Source organism: Sinocyclocheilus grahami, unplaced genomic scaffold, assembly GCF_001515645.1.
Source record: "Sinocyclocheilus grahami isolate Dianchi unplaced genomic scaffold, SAMN03320097.WGS_v1.1 scaffold468.1, whole genome shotgun sequence".
NCBI classification, from domain to species: Eukaryota; Metazoa; Chordata; class Actinopteri; order Cypriniformes; family Cyprinidae; genus Sinocyclocheilus; species Sinocyclocheilus grahami.
Window position 1 is genome coordinate 436,600 of NW_015505647.1, and position 19,560 is coordinate 456,159.

General features: G+C 36.1%; 1 protein-coding gene across 1 annotated transcript in view; it reads left to right on the forward strand.

Moving 5' to 3' along the window:
* The window catches only part of LOC107553282 (membrane-bound O-acyltransferase domain-containing protein 2-like), a 61,392-nt gene that overhangs the window by 17,837 nt on the left and 23,995 nt on the right, over positions 1 to 19,560 (forward strand). The window contains exons 2-4 of the mRNA XM_016235466.1: positions 7,089 to 7,234; positions 9,843 to 9,920; positions 17,776 to 17,871. Of these exons, the coding sequence (XP_016090952.1) occupies positions 7,089 to 7,234; positions 9,843 to 9,920; positions 17,776 to 17,871 (320 nt within the window). The remainder of the gene's footprint in view (positions 1 to 7,088; positions 7,235 to 9,842; positions 9,921 to 17,775; positions 17,872 to 19,560) is intronic.

Consider the following 19,560-nt stretch of genomic DNA (forward strand, 5'->3'; position numbering starts at 1 on the left):
GAAAACATGACTTGCTGGTCAATTTTCCGTTTCATTGACTAGAGACACTTTATAAAAACACTACTCCTGTCACGCCTCTTCGTCACTCTATTTGTCATCCTTCTGTTTTGTAAATGATTGTTGGTACTAGCTACAAGGCTACTTTGTGTTTTACAGTACATCAGGGTTGTCAAACTCAATTCCTGGAGGGCCGGAGCCCTGCAGAGTTTTGTTCCAACACACTTACCTTGTAGTTTTCAAATAAGCCTGAAGGACTTGATTAGTTGGATCAGGTGTGTTTAATTAGGGTTAAATCTAAACTCTGCAGGAAATGAGTTTGACACCCCTGCAGTACATGCTAATGCTGTTCATATTTGTAGTAGGGATGCATGATATTGGATTTTTGCCGATATCCGATATGGTGATCTTTTTCAGCTCATTTTGGCTGAAAAGTCTCTCCTGTGCAAGCTCAAGTCTCTCCTGTGCAAAGATCATAAACAAATAATTTTAAATTTTGTTAGTGTTTAACAAAAACAATAATGAAGTTCTTTTAAAAGGAGAGTACATTGAAAGCTTTGAAAATAACTATAAATCAACTATAAATCAGTCACTGCATCCCCCCCCCCCCCACCAGACAGATTTTTCTTTCAGACAACATTTTACTTAAAGATTTAACATTTGTAGATGGTCTAAAGCAAAAGAGTTGTAAGAATTCGAATTTTATTTATGTATTTTACTTTCATGCTATTACAAGAAGGCCAACACCACACCCCCTAAGTAAATAGGCCTTACCGGGCGAGCATTAGGACCTGGGGGAGGCTGCTGCTGCACGAACTAGTGACTGATCATTGTGTACTTTTATTCTCGAATTAAATGCGGCAATCCAAAACAGTGAATCAAATCACCATTATGGCAAAAGTTAACTTCAAAAATGACCACACTGCTGACATGATCTTATCACCAACACGCCCTAAGCACATGTGAGCTATTAGTCTTACCGGCAAGGCATATCGGCGTAATTTTTCATATCGGGCCGATGCCAATGTTTACATTTTAAGCCATTATCGGCCGATTCCGATAACATTCCTATAATATCATGCATCCCTATTTTCTAGGAGTACAGTTAAGCTTTTTAAAGATACAGTACAAAATTAATGCAGTGCAGGTATGCAAATATATGTAAAGTTGCTTAAATACATGCTTATTCACTTAATATGAACATTTAACATGACTTTAGTATGTGGTCTGTGGTATTTTGACAGAAATGTTGAAGATTCATATTAAATCTGTTAGATTTGAGACCTTATTTGTACTACTGTGGCAGTTTCTTCATTTGGTTATATTACGTAATTAACCATGCAAATGGCTAACCAACCATGTTAGTAGGCTTGTTTCAGGCCCAAGATGGTCTTCGAGCCCAATACCAGCTGGTTTTCCAACTTGCCTACCATCTAAACCAGTGGTTCTCAACCTTTTTGACTAAAAATAAATAAATAAACTAAAAAAATAGTGTTTTTATCATAATTTGCCCCCATTCCCCTGGTTGAAAAGCACTGATCTTGAACTTTGAAAATTGGCAATGATGTGGCAGAGAGGGATATTTACATCGTCATGAAGACTTATTGTCACTTGTTTTTGAATTCAGGACCAGAATTCAGGCCGTGGACCTCAAGGATATGTGTGTGTCTTTCCCTTTTTGAATACCCAGCTCCAATGGTGTCACTTTTAGAAACCCATGTTTGAACTTTAGTTCAGTGTGATCTTAGTACTCGCCCTTCATGTTAGTACACATTTCCCCTCAAATATAAAGGCTGGTTTACATTTTACTGAGATATTTATACAGCACACAGTGGCCTGGCTCTCTAATATTGACCCTTAATAAGTCATTCCCTGTTTCTCTCACTTCCCAAATATCCCTTTCCTCATACATTTCTCTCTCAGCTGAATGGCTGGAGGTGTTTGTGGAAACTAAGCCAGATGGCTGCCTGCAAAGAGAGATGGTTTAGGGCAGGGGTAGGCAAGTTCGGTCCTAGAGAGCCTCGGTCCTGCAGAGTTCAGCTCCAACCCTAATCAAATACACCTGAACAAGCTAATCAATGTCTTCAGGATTACTAAGGCTATAGGCAGGTGAGTTTTTTTTTCAGGGTTGGAGCTGAACTCTGCAGGACTGCGGCTCTCTAGGACCGAACTTGGTATATTTTTGATTTAGTGCTTTTTTCCCCCTCAGTTTTCTCAGTTGACACAGCTGCTCATTTCAAGTCAATATGGCGCCGCCTGTGAAGGGGTCCATACCCCATGTAGAATAAAACTTTTTCTAGAATGTATATATATATATATATATATATATATGTGTGTATGAGGCCTCCATTCAAGTGTGTCACAATCACCAGCTGGAGTGCCCTTGATAACCACCAGAGGGCACTCCATCGTCCATCCCATACCTTTGCCACTCTATCCTGGACTGCATTCCCCATAATCCTTTGCACACACTCATCAGCACTCATTGTTTGCACCTGCACATACATACATAAAAAAAAAAAATACAAATATGAAAAACTTTTGAGGATTTACGATGCTGATGGCCGTTAAACGCGTCGCCACAGTCTTGTGAAAAGGGTCCATTGATTACCCGTGTGTATGACCTTCTGCCTGCTTCTGGATTACACCTTTGGACTAGCCATCAATAAACACTGCACTTGAATCCTCAACCTTCGTGTCACTGTGCAGTTTTATGACAATGTGAGGGTACACATGAATGATGTTTTTAAAATGTTCTATTAATATATCAAACTTTTTAATTGGTAAAAATGACTGACCACTCCTTTAAGGGAGTGAGAACAGATGAAAATGTGGTAAACATGAGGTATTGCTTTTAGGTGATGCATATATGCTCATTTGCTAGTTCAGGAAACACTGTTCATGTCTGTGTCACCTAATTGAATGCTGTAACTTGAGCACTGACTCCTGATTGGTAAAACTTGAGAAAGATTGTCTTGCAAGTGTTGCACTGTTTCCACACCGTGTGAATCATAGAGCAAGGATAGGTTATGTTTAATTAGGGTTTAATGTCCCAGATTAATTGAGTGTAACTCTGTGGTTCTTTTTAATGGCTCTAAAGTGACCACAAGCGCTGCTCGATATAGGTCACTCGTGAGAGAGCTCTTAGTGATATAAAATGGCACAATCACATCTCTATAAATCTGCTTGACCACAATTACTTACAGTTGTGTGTGTGTGTGTACAGATTTATCCCGCCAAAAACAATACTTCCTGTGATACAGAATGCGTGGGGGATACAAAGAAGCAGCCAATGAGCTATTGTATGGCCCACTGTTGACCTGTTTGCGCAGAATGGGAAACAATGGCTGCCTCTGTACAGTATAGCCGCCAGTAACGTTAAGGAGATGCGCAAGGTTTCTCGTTGAGGCAGGACATGTTTCCAGCAGTTGAAACATCTCAGACCGCGAAATCCAAAATGAAAGTGACAACCACCTGAAGGGGACAGAGGAGATGAGAGGTGTCTCCAGGGAATAACAGAAAAAGATCAGCGAAAACAAACCAAAAGCCTTCAGATTGAAGCTTCAATAACAGTCCCCAAGGTTTTATGCTAAACGGAAAGCTATTGTCATCTTTCTAGCACATTTTCTGACATTTTAGAATAGAGATGGGCATTCTAGTCACTTTTTCTGTACTAGGAATTTGGGACAAGATGTGATAGAATGACTTCAGTTGTCATCCATGACTACTATCCGCCATTTTCAATGTCTGAAAAATGTATCGTTTTATCGTCATGTCTAGCTAATCAAAAGAGCTTTTCTTAACCACTGTGCCAAGCTAGTAGGCTAAGCCATTTAAAAGGCTAAGCTAGGCTAAACTGTTACCTTGCTAAACGAAGGCTTACTGAAAACATGCGCTATTTTATTATTTTTAGTTTAGGTGGTATAAAATATGCAATTTAGAAGGTTAAACTGTTAGCTTGCTAAGAAAAGGCTAACTGTACACAAAAAGGGAATTAAATGTTTAATTGGACCATTTTTAGCTTTAGTGATATAATGTTATATGTATTATAAAATGAATAATTCCAGTCCTTGATTCTGATTGGCTAAGCCATGTATACAAAGCCATTGTAAAATACTCTATAAACACACATTTGTGATCTCATTACATTATGAAGGTGCACTTACACTAGACTTATTGTAATATGACATCACACTCTGTGGTGTCTTTTTAAAAAACAAAATTCAACATAGAATGAGATAAATGCTATCATGTAGCTTTCTTCAGCAATTGTAGACATCCTTGCGTGAATCTTGCTACAAGGTATTGCCAACAAAATAAGCGGCATAATCAATTACCAGTGTAAAAATATCTAAACGTAAAATAAAAAAAGAAAAAAAAAAAGCAAGTCACTCTGTTTTCAAAGTGCTCGAGGGCTCAAGTCCATCCTTATTTCAAGTAGAGTTGAGACAAGATGGGCTGCGCTTATTGTAATGGACATGCTTTGTCCCTGTCATATAAAATCTAATTAGTAAACTAAACTAGAATAAGATTAATAGAGAGTGAAAGATAAATAAAGCAGCGCAGACTCATGAAGTCAGTTATTTTAAGCTAGTGACTGATTGTTTCTTTGTTGAGCTGGAGCTCATTTGCATGGCAGCAGGCACATGAAGATGACCTCACTCTCACTTTATCACACACACACACACACAAATAGAGCTTGTAATTTGGAATCAAAATGTCGTAACTTGATGCTCTGAATCTGTCACTACTTCTGTTTCAGTGCAACTTTAAATCATTATCTGATCACACTCCCAAACATTAAAACATTTTTCTTAATATAATTGGATTTAAAATACAAAATACTGTATTTATTTCTGCGATGATGACAGGACGCCACTCACGGGATGTAACGAGGTCATGTGACAAACGTCATCAGAACAACAATGTAGCAAACCATTATTTGAAACATTCTTCTATTTTGTATCGTGCAATAGTTTCCGTTGACTTTGAACAGGAAGAAACTACTGACAACACGTAGCAACTGCATAGCAACGACTCGGAACACCTTAGTAACCACTTTAATCTTTGTGAAATTTTGTGAATGTTTTTCATTTAGGGTCATGAATTATTGTAGATTTTTCATGAATTATTCAAGACTTTTGTGTTGGGGTCAAATTGATCCCCTTTGGTTTCCATGCAGTTTGCCAAAAGATCAACACTTTGAAAAACAGAAACTCTTTATTGTAGCCTGTCAAACACTAAAATATGAAATACATGAGAACTTATGAAATGTAAGGCTCAAAGTTTAAATTTGAGACTCAAAATTGAGACTGAATCAAGGAAATGTCGCCGTTTCTTTATCTAGTTGAGTTTCACAGTCAAAAAATGGTAATGGTTACACTCACAGGGGTTTGAGAAAAAACATAGCAATAAATACTACTTACACTTATATTAGATACAATTTCTACCTTTAATTTTCATGACAAAACATTTTCTTTTTTTTTGTCTGTGCAGCTAATTTTGAATATATAAATATGTGGGTCAAATCGACCATTAGAAATAATGCTATTAAATTTAGCATTAGTCTCTGACCAGCTAAAAAGGTTTTCTGTTTTTACATGAATTTTCAATGTTTTTCATAGTGTCCATTTTTGTTGAATTGCATGGAAACCAATCTGAGTTAAGACAAATGCACAGACTGTGTTGAATCAGTGCTGGCTTACTGTTTGTGTTCAGTTGTACATGAACGAACCCGTGTTGTAGTGCCGTCTGTAGTAACACTCTGCTTGTGATGATGTTGCAGGCGTCTCTCTCTCTGTCTCTGTCTGCAGGTAGACAGGTACGTTTCTACTTTATCACTTTATCACACACACACACACACACACACACACACACACACACACACACACACACACACACACACACACACACACACACACTCTCTCTCAAGAGAGTCAGACAGAAGGCCACTGAGCAGCAGGGAGAAATGTAATGTGTCTGTGTTTTTGTGTTATTCCAAATAGCATAATACCATATTACTCATACTATTTTTGCAGTATATACGTTTTGCACACTCTGCATATTTTCTGTGTGCATGCAATACCTGCATGACCTACATTCAGAAAATGTGCAGTAGTGTATCCCACAATGCAGTGCACTTGGATTCACCTCACATGTCGAGTGTGATAAATGAGCCAAAATCTCCTTGAGTTATAATTCACCAAAATAAAACTTTTTTTTTTCTTTTCTTTTTTTTACATCAAACAAACAAAAACCCTGGATGACTATCTTTCTTCTGTGGAACTTAAAAGGCAGTGATGACAAATACCTAAGAAACAAGGAAAACCACACAGGTTTAGAATCACAGTTTTCCTTTTTTTTGTGATCTATCCCTTTAAAACAGTTATTTTGCTCTTACAGTGACATGTACAATCTTACGTAAGTAAAATGTCCTAGAAATTAAAGGAAGGGCGAAAGACTATGAGCAGCCTACTGTACATACTTTATCTGATTAGCCTCCAAAAGCACAGGAGACTGTAACATTCAGGTCCAGACATGACTTTGTACAGTAAACATTGACGTCAAGTAAAATGAAACACTTTTCATGGGTTTGTGAGCACAAGCCTCTCTTCCTATCACTTCGAATTTGTTTTGCATGGCGGTTTTGGCGTTTAAAAATAAGTTTTGTGTCATAAATTCCAAACGTATACAAGTTCCTGTTGCATCAGAAAATTCTTTGAAGCCATTGATTTCAATGGAAATGGTGTCTTGCAAAAGAGGAGAAGTACACAAGGGATTGTGAAAGTGCTTTTTTGTTATATAGTGTATAAATGAATTTCAGAATACACCGCCATTTTTGAATGGCAGTCAATTTTCTCTTCTTGTCCTCTGACATTATCCTCTTCGCAAATGCATTTGTCTTATGTTAGTGTCAGCAGTTAACATTCAATGTGCTGGAAGACTTCCATTTGAAGATTACATTGGAGATTAGTTTTGATTTTTAACCTTTCTTATTTATTTGGTTCTAAGTTGAGTTTAACTGAAAAATTATTGCTTTCTGACCTTTCCTCTTGATCAGTGTAAAATGAACCTTATATCTCTCCCATTAGGTGAACTTTGTGGTATGCCAGCTCTTCGCCCTGGTCACGGCCTTCTGGTTCAGACTCTACCTGCACCCTAGCAAGACGAGTCCCTTCATCCGACATGTAGTCGCCACCCTCCTGGGCTTCTACTTGGCCCTCTTCTGCTTTGGCTGGTGAGTGTTTGTCTGCTTCATCCCTCATGTATCTCAGGTCTTCCATATTGATCCATAGCAGGGTTATTTATTGATAGCCGGTTAGCGAGCCATTCAATTTATAATGAGGCTTTGGAGTGCTGGCAGAAGACCAGTCTCCTCAGCAGCTACGCTGTCCACTGGTGGAAACTGAGAGCCTCTTTATCAATACTTACTTGCTGCTTGTTGGTTGAACTTGAATTAGTGTGTAACAAATAAGCTGCATTAAGATGTCTGAAAGTCGCTCGTTAATAGATAACCTGTTATCAGATAAATGCATTGGTGCTGTTTCGGATTTTCAATGTGATCTTTAATAGTTTGATGTTTTCCAAAGCCTTTCAAATATTTGATTCTGCCTACAGTATGAGGAACACAAAGTGGGATCAAAAGGACCATAGTGAAAACATGGTGAAAGTAGTTTTTTCCCGACTGATTTTTTTTTAGTAATGGAATGATAAAAAAAATAAAAGAGATATTCAAAATCCCCTCGGTAAAAACATTGTACTCTGTATGTCAATAAAATGAAACAAGAATTTTGAACCTGGCTTTATCCAATGTTTAGATTTCTGTTCTGGAAATGTCTGCAAATTAGAGCACATTTAATTAGATAATGTCTTATTTGCATATTTTAACAACATTTCAGAAAACAGTAATACAAAACAGTTGTCTTATTGTACTGCGATAGAACAACTGGTGAAGTATAATGATATCTGTTAGTTAACTTTATACCATATTCACCTGTGGTGTCTTGCCTTTAAGCAAAAGAGAAACAAAATACTACTGAAACAAATACATTTTCACATATTTTTGTACTGATAAAATAATTTGCAATGACACATTTTTGTAATAACTTAAAAAATGCTAAGTAAAATCACTTTCACCAGTAGTTTCAGCTTTTTGACACCCCGTATGTGTTTCAACATTTCTTTAACTAAAATAAAGGCCGACCGAATTACATAACCACATCACACATTGTTTTTTTTTATCACAAGGTTGTTAAAATGTGAGAAATTGCAACAGTGGGAGTCATGCTTAAACTGATACTTATTAAAAAAATCTCTAACCATACGGAGCGGTCTATTGCAGCTTTTTGAGCAGAGGTCAGTCCACCCAAATCGCACAGGAAGTCATTATGCAATAAACATGAGGGCAAGAAGCAAGACCTCTAAACAGTGAAGTTGCCCAAGATATGGCAGATTCTAATGTTGTGGAATATGCATTTATAGTGATACTACCAAATTGTGAGTGAAGTATCATCTGTTACTACCAAATTAATTTTATGAATGTCGTGTATCAAGCAAATGTTGTGTGGCAGCTTGTGAGGGGATTTCCCCTCAGCTGTTCTAATGTGATGTGCTATCATTGCATATTCAGAGTTTGTGCACCCCTCTCTGTCCAGAAAAGACTTCACCAAGACATTTGTTTGCTCTCGGTCAACATCAAATCCAAATTGGGCTCATTTAACTTTCAAAATTTGTGTTCCTGGTTTTACTGTGTGGGATTCATCAGTGCATTTTTTGGACAGAAAAAAAAGCTTCATAATCTCTCATCAAAATGCAATAGCTTGCTACACCCTTCAACACATTTCCTTTTTGGCGTCACATAGGCAGTGCAGACAAATGGTTAAGATAGCTCTTTCACAATCCAAACAATTTCAGATGGATGAAATCTAGTCCCCCCCACATCTTTCTTCAGCAACTTCAGCATATGTATTTTCCATCCATCCATTTTCCAAACGGCTTCCCAGTGTCTCAGGCTTAGGCAGGGAAACACTCTTGGATGGATGATCAGTCCATGTATTTTATGTCTTTAAAGTATTAAATATGTAATTATATAACATACATTTATACACATATCCACTTGAGGTTTTATCAAAAGCACAGTCAGATTTTTATTCAAGGAAATGCAAAATATTTAATATTGTTCAAATTAATTTTTATTTTAATTTTTTTTTAAGATTAGAAGTTGTTAAAATGCCCCTAATTAAATAATCATCTATATATCTCTCTGCAAAGTCAAATATATTTTTATTGAATAAAAAAAAATATTTATAATATAATGTAATATGATATGATATAATATAATATAAACAGTAAAAAAAATTAATTGAGTACATGACCAGTAATTGAGATACTATTATAGTTTTTATTAATATTTTCAATTAGCTTTTACTTTTACATTTTCTGTTTTCATTTTGTTAAAGTTTTAGTAATTTTATTGTGTTCTTGTCAAAAAAAATTTAATGTCTATATAGTTTTTAATTAATTTGTATTTATTATTTGCTATTAGTTTTAGTTTCAATTAATAACCCTGGTCATGATTAAAATATCAAGTTAATTCATTGAGGATCAATGAGGATTTTTTTTATACACATACAGTCATAGATAATTTTCATGGACAGAAAGTATTAAATAAAAACAAGTTTAAAAAAATTAAATACATTTTTGTATATGAAATACATGGAATTGTCTATCTTAACACATTCAGCAACACATTTCTCTCCTGTTCAAAATGACAGTCTTGTTTCACAGTCTAATAAAGTTGTGTACTCCTCTCATTGGTATCCTCTTCTCCTTGTGCTTCATTTCAGGTATGCCTTACACTTTCTGGTACAGAGCGGTATTGCTTATGGCGTTATGATCTTCACAAGTGTAGAACACATGCACAAGTGAGTACCGACCTCACAATCCTCTGCACCATCAATCCGCCCTGCTTCCAGTAACAAGAACAACCTTATGGCAAATCAAAAATGTGTTATGACGTTGGAACATGTTCCAGAGTTCTCAACAAGCTACTGCCATCCAGTTCACCATATGCCCCGAGTTATTCATCTAGCCCTAAGATTGGCTTGTTGAATAATAATCCACACCACTCTCAGCCATCCATTTCATTCTTATCAGTAAACAGCCCCGGGGAACGAGGGAGCGTCTGTTTATATCATTGCTTCCATAAGTCGTGTGCTGAGTGACGGCTCCCTCTGATCTGGGGTCAGATCAATGAATGTTCGCTGCTGCTCAGGGCGGCACCAAAAATAACCAGTGCTCGATAGTGATTGCTATTAACACCAACAAACTACACAAGTGCATACTAACACAATACGAGTGCATACTAACACAAGGAATAATGCAATGTCATTATATATCATCAAATTCCAGACATTTAGATAAGTGTAGGTCATCTGTGCTAGGTCACCTGACCTTGGCACATACATCTGAACTTCCAGTCAGAAGTTTTGCCAGCATGTTTTGTAAACTTCGGCTTGTTGAAAAGGTCATGATGACAAGTTAACCGTCGGCCTCCTGTCCAGATGTTTGCATAACTGCATAATTATCAGACAAGGAGTTTTAACTCCACGTGTACTAAACACGCAGAGCAGGTGTAGTGCGTAGAGGAAGAGTTCAATGTACGTTTACCACCTCCGAAAAAAATTCATCTCATCATTAAAAAAAACAAATCATCTAATGCTCATGTAGAACTATTGTTTAAAAACACTGGTCATTTAATAACACTGTTAAATGTTAAGCGATAATCTTTAGAAAATATCATACTGTACATTATAACGTGGTGCAATTTTTGTGTTTTGTGTGTGTGTGTGTTTTTAGTGTTTAGTGTCAATAGTATAGAATTTTATTTTTAATATCTGGTTATCGGCATTGGCCAGAATTTTAATATCGATGCATTCTACTTACCAAACATGTCTATATGGATTTACTGTAAGTTTATCAATTTATGTCATGAACATAAAGCCATAAATCAAATTTTTAGTGCAAGGATACTAAAAAGAAATAAAATAAATAACATGACATACACTGTTAAAAAAAATTTGTAGTATTTACAGAACAAAAAATGAAAACCTACAATAAAAACTTAATTGGTTAACTAAGTTACCATATATGGTGTAAAACCATTGCATTATATGTCATTTTACCCTAAAATAATGCCATATCTATGGTTTTTGCAAGTAAAAACCATGAATTACCTTATAATGGGGAAAAACAGTGAAAGGACATTTCCAGAAGTCTCTGCATGACACATGACTGTATTTTGACTGTATACTGTATTTTGTATGATTCAGTTGGTAGTTGTACAAGCAGCAGTATGCCATCCCATATCATTGAGTATGTTTACATGGACAACAATAATCCAATATTAACATGATTAAGACAATACTCTGATTAAGAATATATCGTGTAAACAGAGATTTTCGATTACCTTAATCCGGATAAAGTCATACTCGAAGTAAACACAAATTGAATTAAGATATGTGGAGTATTCCTATCAATCTACGTACTATAACATGTGAAACGGGAACATTAAAGGAATATTCTAAAAGCAACTCATGTAAACACCTTAGTCATAATATTGTCTTATTCAGAATAAGGTAAATAATCAGATTACTTATGTCCATGTAAACATACTCAGTGTTGCCATATTTCATCTATCTATCTATCTATCTATCTATCTATCTATCTATCTATCTATCTATCTATCTATCTGTCTATCTATCTGTCTATCTGTGTCTGTCTGTCTGTCTAGGTGAATTTCTGGCAACCACAGCTGCTGTTTTTTCATAACTGTCCGCAAAGTATGATTTATGTATAGCAAACTCCTGAATGGTTTGTGATATGTTTTTACAATCTGATGAACTGAGTTCAGAACATCCCTTTAACCTACTGGACTTTTGATTACTGAACTAGACAAAATAGACTTTGAAACAACGCTTTTTGAACTGTGAACACTTCATACTGAGTGTGACAGTCAGGTCACAGTAATATGTAGTTTGCACCAATTATTAAAAATGAGTCACTTTTTCTTTCTCTTGGCTGATTGCTGTTTTCTTCTTAAAAAAACTAAAAAGCAGCAACTTCTATTCTGTTGAAGACTGATAAGATGAACTTGTGATAGAGACATAGACTTGCCCGGTTCCCTTCAGTAAGTACATCGAGAGCATTAGGGATGCAGTGCTACAAAACAGACCTTTTGAAACTCCAGGAGACGATCAGTCGGTAATAGAGTGATGCCATGCTCCACTGCTCAGGGGAGATGAGAGGGCAAGCAAAGGATGAAGGGAAATTGAAAAACAGGGGTGGAAAACCGATAAAGAATGCAAGATATGTTTGTGTGTGTTTGCAGAAAGGGCATAAGGATCTTTTTTGAGAGGTTCATATTATGTAACTGGTTTATTACCTGGAGTCATCAAGTCAGACTGCCAGTAAAACTGGCATAGATTAGCTGCTGAAGTGATCATGCAAACACTTCATTATACAAAATACACAGTGACTTTCACGTGCTCTGCCTCCTGACAGAGTTGGACCAGTATAAACTCCTACTAGAGAACAACTTTAAAGCATATACAGCAACTTGGCGACCTTCAGCGATTAAATTACTGTAGGTGGGAATGTACCTTTAGAGCTCTTATGGATGTGTATTTCTTGACAGCTTGTTTCTGTGAGCATCACTGTGAAGTTCAGGAAACTTCAGGACTCTATAAAGATTAAATGGAGTATGGTAAACGTTTAAACAAATGTCCTGATTTCAAATTCAGCCCCATGTGAAATACCTGAAATCATACACAACACAACACCACCCCCTAAATCTGTGTGCCGTTAACTTCTGCTCAGGGAGTTAAAAAGATTTAGCGGAAGGTTGTACTCTCAGGTCTTGTTCTATTGCACAATGGTGTGACTGTCCCCCATTTAATTAAAAATGACACTTTTTTTTTTTTATGATGTGATTTATTGCTTTAATATGTTTTCACTCAAGCATGTGAGAGAAGGGTTTTATGGTGTAGACGAGACCCCATCTAACAGCTGCTTATAACACTTCACCTCTGTATCTCACCTATATAAATGATCATCTTGAGACTGTGTGCGGCGGTTATTGACAAATGAAAATAGAACCAGGAGAGAAAGAGTATGTGTTTGTGTGTGAGAGAGAGAGAGAGCTGCCCTCATCACGGGTCACTGGAGCTCTTGTCTGTCTTATTAGAGATGAATAGTGTAAATGTATATTTATAGAAAAGCTACTGTCGTATGTGAGTTCTTGAAAAGCACAATATCAGAGCAAAGACGGTATGGGGAAGAGATGGATTTCTTGTAGATTTTGTGTAGATTTATTTAAAATGTATTTTTTAATGAAATAATTTTTTTTATTTAAGTATAAAGTGTTGTTTTTTTGTGTGCGTGTGTTGTTTTCCTTTGTTGTTTTTTTTGGCTGAAAGCCAGTGTGATTATGAAAAAGATCTGTGTGCACAGATCACTTTTTTGGCATCAGTTTTGATATAATTACTGGCAGCTACTCACCGTGTATTTGTTTCTGGATTGTTGCTGTGGTTGTCCTGTCTCCATGATTACTATTGACAGTGCTCACTATGGGAAATGACTACATAGAGACGTAAAGCTAAATCCTACATCATTCTCACCCTTTGTTTTGTTACATACAATTTTTCTGACTGTTAACATCCTGGCCAATGTAGTAGATTTTAAACACATTCATTAATCACATTTCATGTTCTTTTTTTATCCATAATGTTTGTCAAGTATGTTTGCACCAAAAACAGTGACATGAACATTTTCCACCCTCTCTGTGTTCTTTTAAACAAGCTGTTTTGGCTAATGAACCTTTAAGACCTCTACAGTGGGGAAAAAAGTATTTCTTCTATCTATCTATCTATCTATATCTAGGATTGGGAGAATGTCATATGGTCAGATGAAACCAAAATATAACTTTTTGGTAAAAACTCAACTTGTCGTGTTTGGAGGAGAAAGAATGCTGAGTTGCATCCAAAGAACACCATACCTACTGTGAAGCATGGGGGTGGAAACATCATGCTTTGGGGCTGTTTTTCTGCAAAGGGACCAGGACGACTGATCTGTGTAAACGAAAGAATGAATGGGGCCATGTATCGTGAGATTTTGAGTGAAAACCTCCTTCCATCAGCAAGGGCATTGAAGATGAAACGTGGCTGGGTCTTTCAGCATGACAATGATCCCAAACACACCGCCTGGGCAACGAAGGAGTGGCTTCGTAAGAAGCATTTCAAGGTCCTGGAGTGGCCTAGCCAGTCTCCCGATCTCAACCCCATAGAAAATCTTTGGAGGGAGTTGAAAATCCGTGTTGCCCAGCGACAGCCCCCAAACATTACTGCTCTAGAGGAGATCTGGATGGAGGAATGGGCCAAAATACCAGCAACCGTGTGTGAAAACCTTGTGAAGACTTACAGAAAATGTTTGACCTCTGTCATTGCCAACAAAGGGTATATTATAACAAAGTATTGAGATGAAATTTTGTTATTGACCAAATACTTGTTTTCCACCATAATTTGCAAATAAATTCTTTAAAAATCCTACAATGTGATTTTCTGGATTTTTTTTCTCATTTTGTCTCTCATAGTTGAGGTATACCTATGATGAAAATTACAGGCCTCTCTCATCTTTTTAAGTGGGAGAACTTGCACAATTGGTGGCTGACTAAATACTTTTTTACCCCACTGTATATGTAATGACCTCTGTTTTGATTTAATCTACGCTGGTTTGAGGAAGTCAGTCGATGCTATTTATCATGGTATGCCAAGTTAGTAATCTAATATTTTTAGGATTGTATATTTATGTTTCTAAGATACATGTCTGAATGACAGTTTAGACAACATCTGAATTTACATAATTTTGTGCATGCATTAAAACAGTGTACCAGTGTTGAGACATCCTACGCATCATCCTACACATCATGTTGATACCACAGTGCCCCTTGTCACGTACTGTTTGTGTGTGCATGTTAGCATTATAATTTACATCCATTACCTTGGAATTCATTACTGAACAAGTCCAAAGGGGAGAACCACTATTTTGTTTTGAGGTTGTGGGCAATATTATCAGAAAAAAAAGCATTCAAGGATGCACAATTTGAAAATCTACTTAAAGCCATAGGTTCACCCAAAAATGAAAATTACCCCATGATTTACTCATCCTCAAGCCATCCTAGGTGAATATGACTTTCTTCTCCCCGGAGCTTACATATTCATCTGAAAGAAGTAAGTCATATACACCTAGGAAGGCTTGAGGGTGAGTAAATCATAGGATAATTTTCATTTTTGGGTAACTATCCCTTTAAATGTCCATTTTTAGTATACTTTGGATTTGTGAGGCATATGTCCCCTTTAAGTAAACTGACTGACCCACTACCATTCTGCATCACAGTCCATCTCCTAACTGTACAATGTTCCTTGTACAACCAGAAAAAAACATCACACAATCATCCTACAGAATGCTTGAACAGAAGAAGGTCTTCATAGTACACACAGTGTTACTCAAAGCCCTGATGAAGGGACTAGTGTTGAGACGGAGCAGGCACCACCTCTAAATACTACGAGTGGGACTGTCGGCATGTTAAACCAGCTTTGTTAGAGGCAAGGACTGAAACTAGAAGGCCAAGAATTTGCCCACTATTGCCTAGTGAGGAATCAGGGGACTTGACCATTTTTGATTCAGAACTTTTAGTGGCTGTAATCTTTTTTTTTTTTGATGGTTAATATGCAGATTGTGGGAGGAAGTTAATAAGCCGAGTTGAAATAATGGCTCGAGCCTTGATAGTGTTGTTCTAACATGCTGCTTTAGGCAATGATGTAACAGAGCAGCCTTGATCACTCTCTCTCCACTCATAAATTTATTGTAGTATGCAAATAGCTCACATAAATTATCATGTATAATACCAGATATCAAATGTGAGCTATTTCCTACAAAGTGGGGGCTCGGGCTATTTTAAGATAGGTGGTGCCTCTTGCTACATTTGTTTGTGGGGATAATTAACATTTCTTCCAGCATTTAAATTAACCATCAAAGAGAAAACATACTGATGAAATACACACACACACACACACACACACATATATATATATATATATATATATGAGCCCGACCGATATATCGTTTTGCCGATTTTATCGGCCGATATATTGGTATCGGCGAATATGCCGCCGATATGAATTTTTTTTACAGAACATATAACGCAGATAAAATGCTTGAAATGGTGTAATTTACTTAGTTTGACCAGCTGAGTGCGCTCCATTGTTTGCTACTGGCGACCTGGATGAAATGCTTTAAAGCTTAAGTCTATGGAAAACCATTGAAATTTGAACAGCCATATCTCCGTAACGGCGTGGCGAATCCACACCAAATTCGGGGGATCTCTTCAGCTCGAGGAACCCTCTAGAACGCGAATCGAGTGTACATCTAGAGGCCCGCTTTTGAGTGAGACCACCCCTGCGTCGATAGCCCCTGGGGTTCGTGAGTTACGGGTGGATAAATTCGCGGTCCGGTGCCGACCAATCAAGCAATCCCGGGGGGCTACCGGCGCACGGAGGGTGGCAATCGAGAGGGCTCCTCGAGCTGAAGGGATCCCCCAAATTTGGTGGAGATCCGCCGGCGCGTTCACAAGATAGTGACACTTTGAACTTCAGTAAGGAGGTCTCTTGTTCAGGCAGCATCATTCAAGCGTTGTCTTATTCGACTGTAAGTGCCCTGCGAAGTGGACTTCACATGAAATTTCGCCATGATTCCAGTTCCAAGGGAAAGTACACGTTACATTCAAAGGGCATTAAAGTGCGCGAGACGTGAATTTATATTGTATTTATTTACAGAGGTATATTATGTCACACTTCACACTTCTCTAGTAAGTTTCGTCTGTGTGTGAAGACAGTAGCGCAAATCCATGAATGAATTTTCCGAAGTCAAATAAACTTCAACGGAATAAAGTTGAATGGAATTTAATTGAATTAAACCACATATTACTCAATTTCAGCAGTATGTATATTGTGGGTACAATACAAATGTAATGTATGCAAAATGTGCATTCAATGCACTGAACATGTTTTTAACTTGCATGCACTTTTTGCACGATGCAATTTATAAAATAAAAAATATGTTTTTGTAGACTTTTCCAGTCTTGAGTGGATCAGTGTACAGTTAGCCACTCTCTTGTTCATTTTCAAGTATCCCATTGGCTCTACGCACCTGCAGTAAAAGGACTTATTTTTCCTGTTTGGAGCGCTACAATTTTCTCAAGTTTGACAAATAAATAGTCAAATAATAAATTATATATATATATATATATATATATATATATATATATATAATTTATTATTTGACTATTTATTTGTCAAACTTGAGAAAATTGTAGCGCTCCAAACAGGAAAAATAAGTCCTTTTACTGCAGGTGCGTAGAGCCAATGGGATACTTGAAAATGAACAAGAGAGTGGCTAACTGTACACTGATCCACTCAAGACTGGAAAAGTCTACAAAAACATATTTTTTATTTTATAAATTGCATCGTGCAAAAAGTGCATGCAAGTTAAAAACATGTTCAGTGCATTGAATGCACATTTTGCATACATTACATTTGTATTGTACCCACAATATACATACTGCTGAAATTGAGTAATATGTGGTATTTTGTACCAAACAACATCTTTTTTGTTTCCAGATTCACCGTTTCTAAGTTTTCCCATCTTTTGCATTCTTCTCCATAGATACTGCTTTGTGGTTACGCTGGGATATCTCTGTTTCTGCCAGGTCACAAGTGCCTATGTGTTTGACTACGGCATGTACTCAGCAGATTTCACTGGGTAAGTTTTTTTTTTTAATTTTATTTTTTTTAAAGTGACTGCACTGGAATCAGTGTCAATATCCTGAAAACTAAAGCTAAATTAAAATGATTTTGCCAACTGGAATAAAAATAAAAACTGGCTGTGAAAAACAGGCTAAACTAAATAAATTTTCATGACTCCAAAACTAACACAAGTGAAATAAAAAATATAAACTAATTTTTATATTTGATAGATGGTATGTATATTATAAATGCCATCTGCATTAAACATGATACTGTCTCTATATAGCAATAACATTAGGCTGAAAATTTTAATTATGTAATTATGCTAGTTTAGTTTACACGAATGTACAAAAGTTTGGGGTTAGTAATTATTTATTTTTTTATTTGAAATAATTTTTTTTAGCAAGGATGCATTAAATTGATCAAAAGTGACAGTAAAGACTTTTATATTTTTATTTCAATGAAATTGTGTTCTTTTGAACTTTCTATTTATCAAAGAATCCTGAAAGATATATATATCATGCTTTCCACAAAATTATTAAACACAAAACTTATTTTATATTGCAAGACTTTTACACAGTTACTGCATCCTTGTTGAGCATTAGAGACTTCTTTCAAAAACATAAAATTAAAAAAACCTTACTGACCCAACATTTTGAACAGTAGTGTAATACTTTAAGGCTTTTAAATACTAAAACTATAATGACTAAATACTAAATAAATACCAAAACTATAAATAAAAACTAAATTGAATTTAGTCAAGTCAATTTAAACTAGTAAGTGCTGGAAATACAAAAACTAAGCTACAGCTAACAATGATATAGTGAACAAAAACTGCACTAAATTCCATGGATAATTAAAAAATGGAAATGAAAACTAACTTATAAAATAGTTTTTTTTTTGATTACAATTTTATTAAAAGTTATATTAAAATCCCTTTAAAGTCAAGATATATATATCATGCTTTCCACAAAATTATTAAACACAAAACTTATTTTATATTGCAAGACTTTTACACAGTTACTGCATCCTTGTTGAGCATTAGAGACTTCTTTCAAAAACATAAAATTAAAAAAACCTTATTGACCCAACATTTTGAACAGTAGTGTAATACTTTAAGGCTTTTAAATACTAAAACTATAATGACTAAATACTAAATAAATACCAAAACTATAAATAAAAACTAAATTGAATTCATTTAAACTAGTAAGTGCTGGAAATACAAAAACTAAGCTACAGCTAACAATGATATAGTGAACAAAAACTGCACTAAATTCCATGGATAATTAAAAAATGGAAATGAAAACTAACTTATAAAATAGTTTTTTTTTTAATTACAATTTTATTAAAAGTTATATTAAAATCCCTTTAAAGTCAATTCTGAGAATTGTTTCTAAACGCATTATAAATGTTACAAATGTATTGCTGATACACATAACAAAGACTGTGAATTCTGTAGTACTGAATAATGGAGTTAGACCGTTAAACACTTTTTCACCAATTCTGTTTTCAGGATTTTTTGGGCGGGGCTAAAACGGTGGCTCAATGATGCACTGGAGCCACCGATCATGGCCCCTCCCCTAACACTATAATAACTGTAGATGATGCACTGGAGCCCCCGATCATGGCCCCTCCCCTAACACTATAATAACTGTAGATGACGCACTGGAGCCACCGATCATGGCCCCTCCCCTAACACTATAAT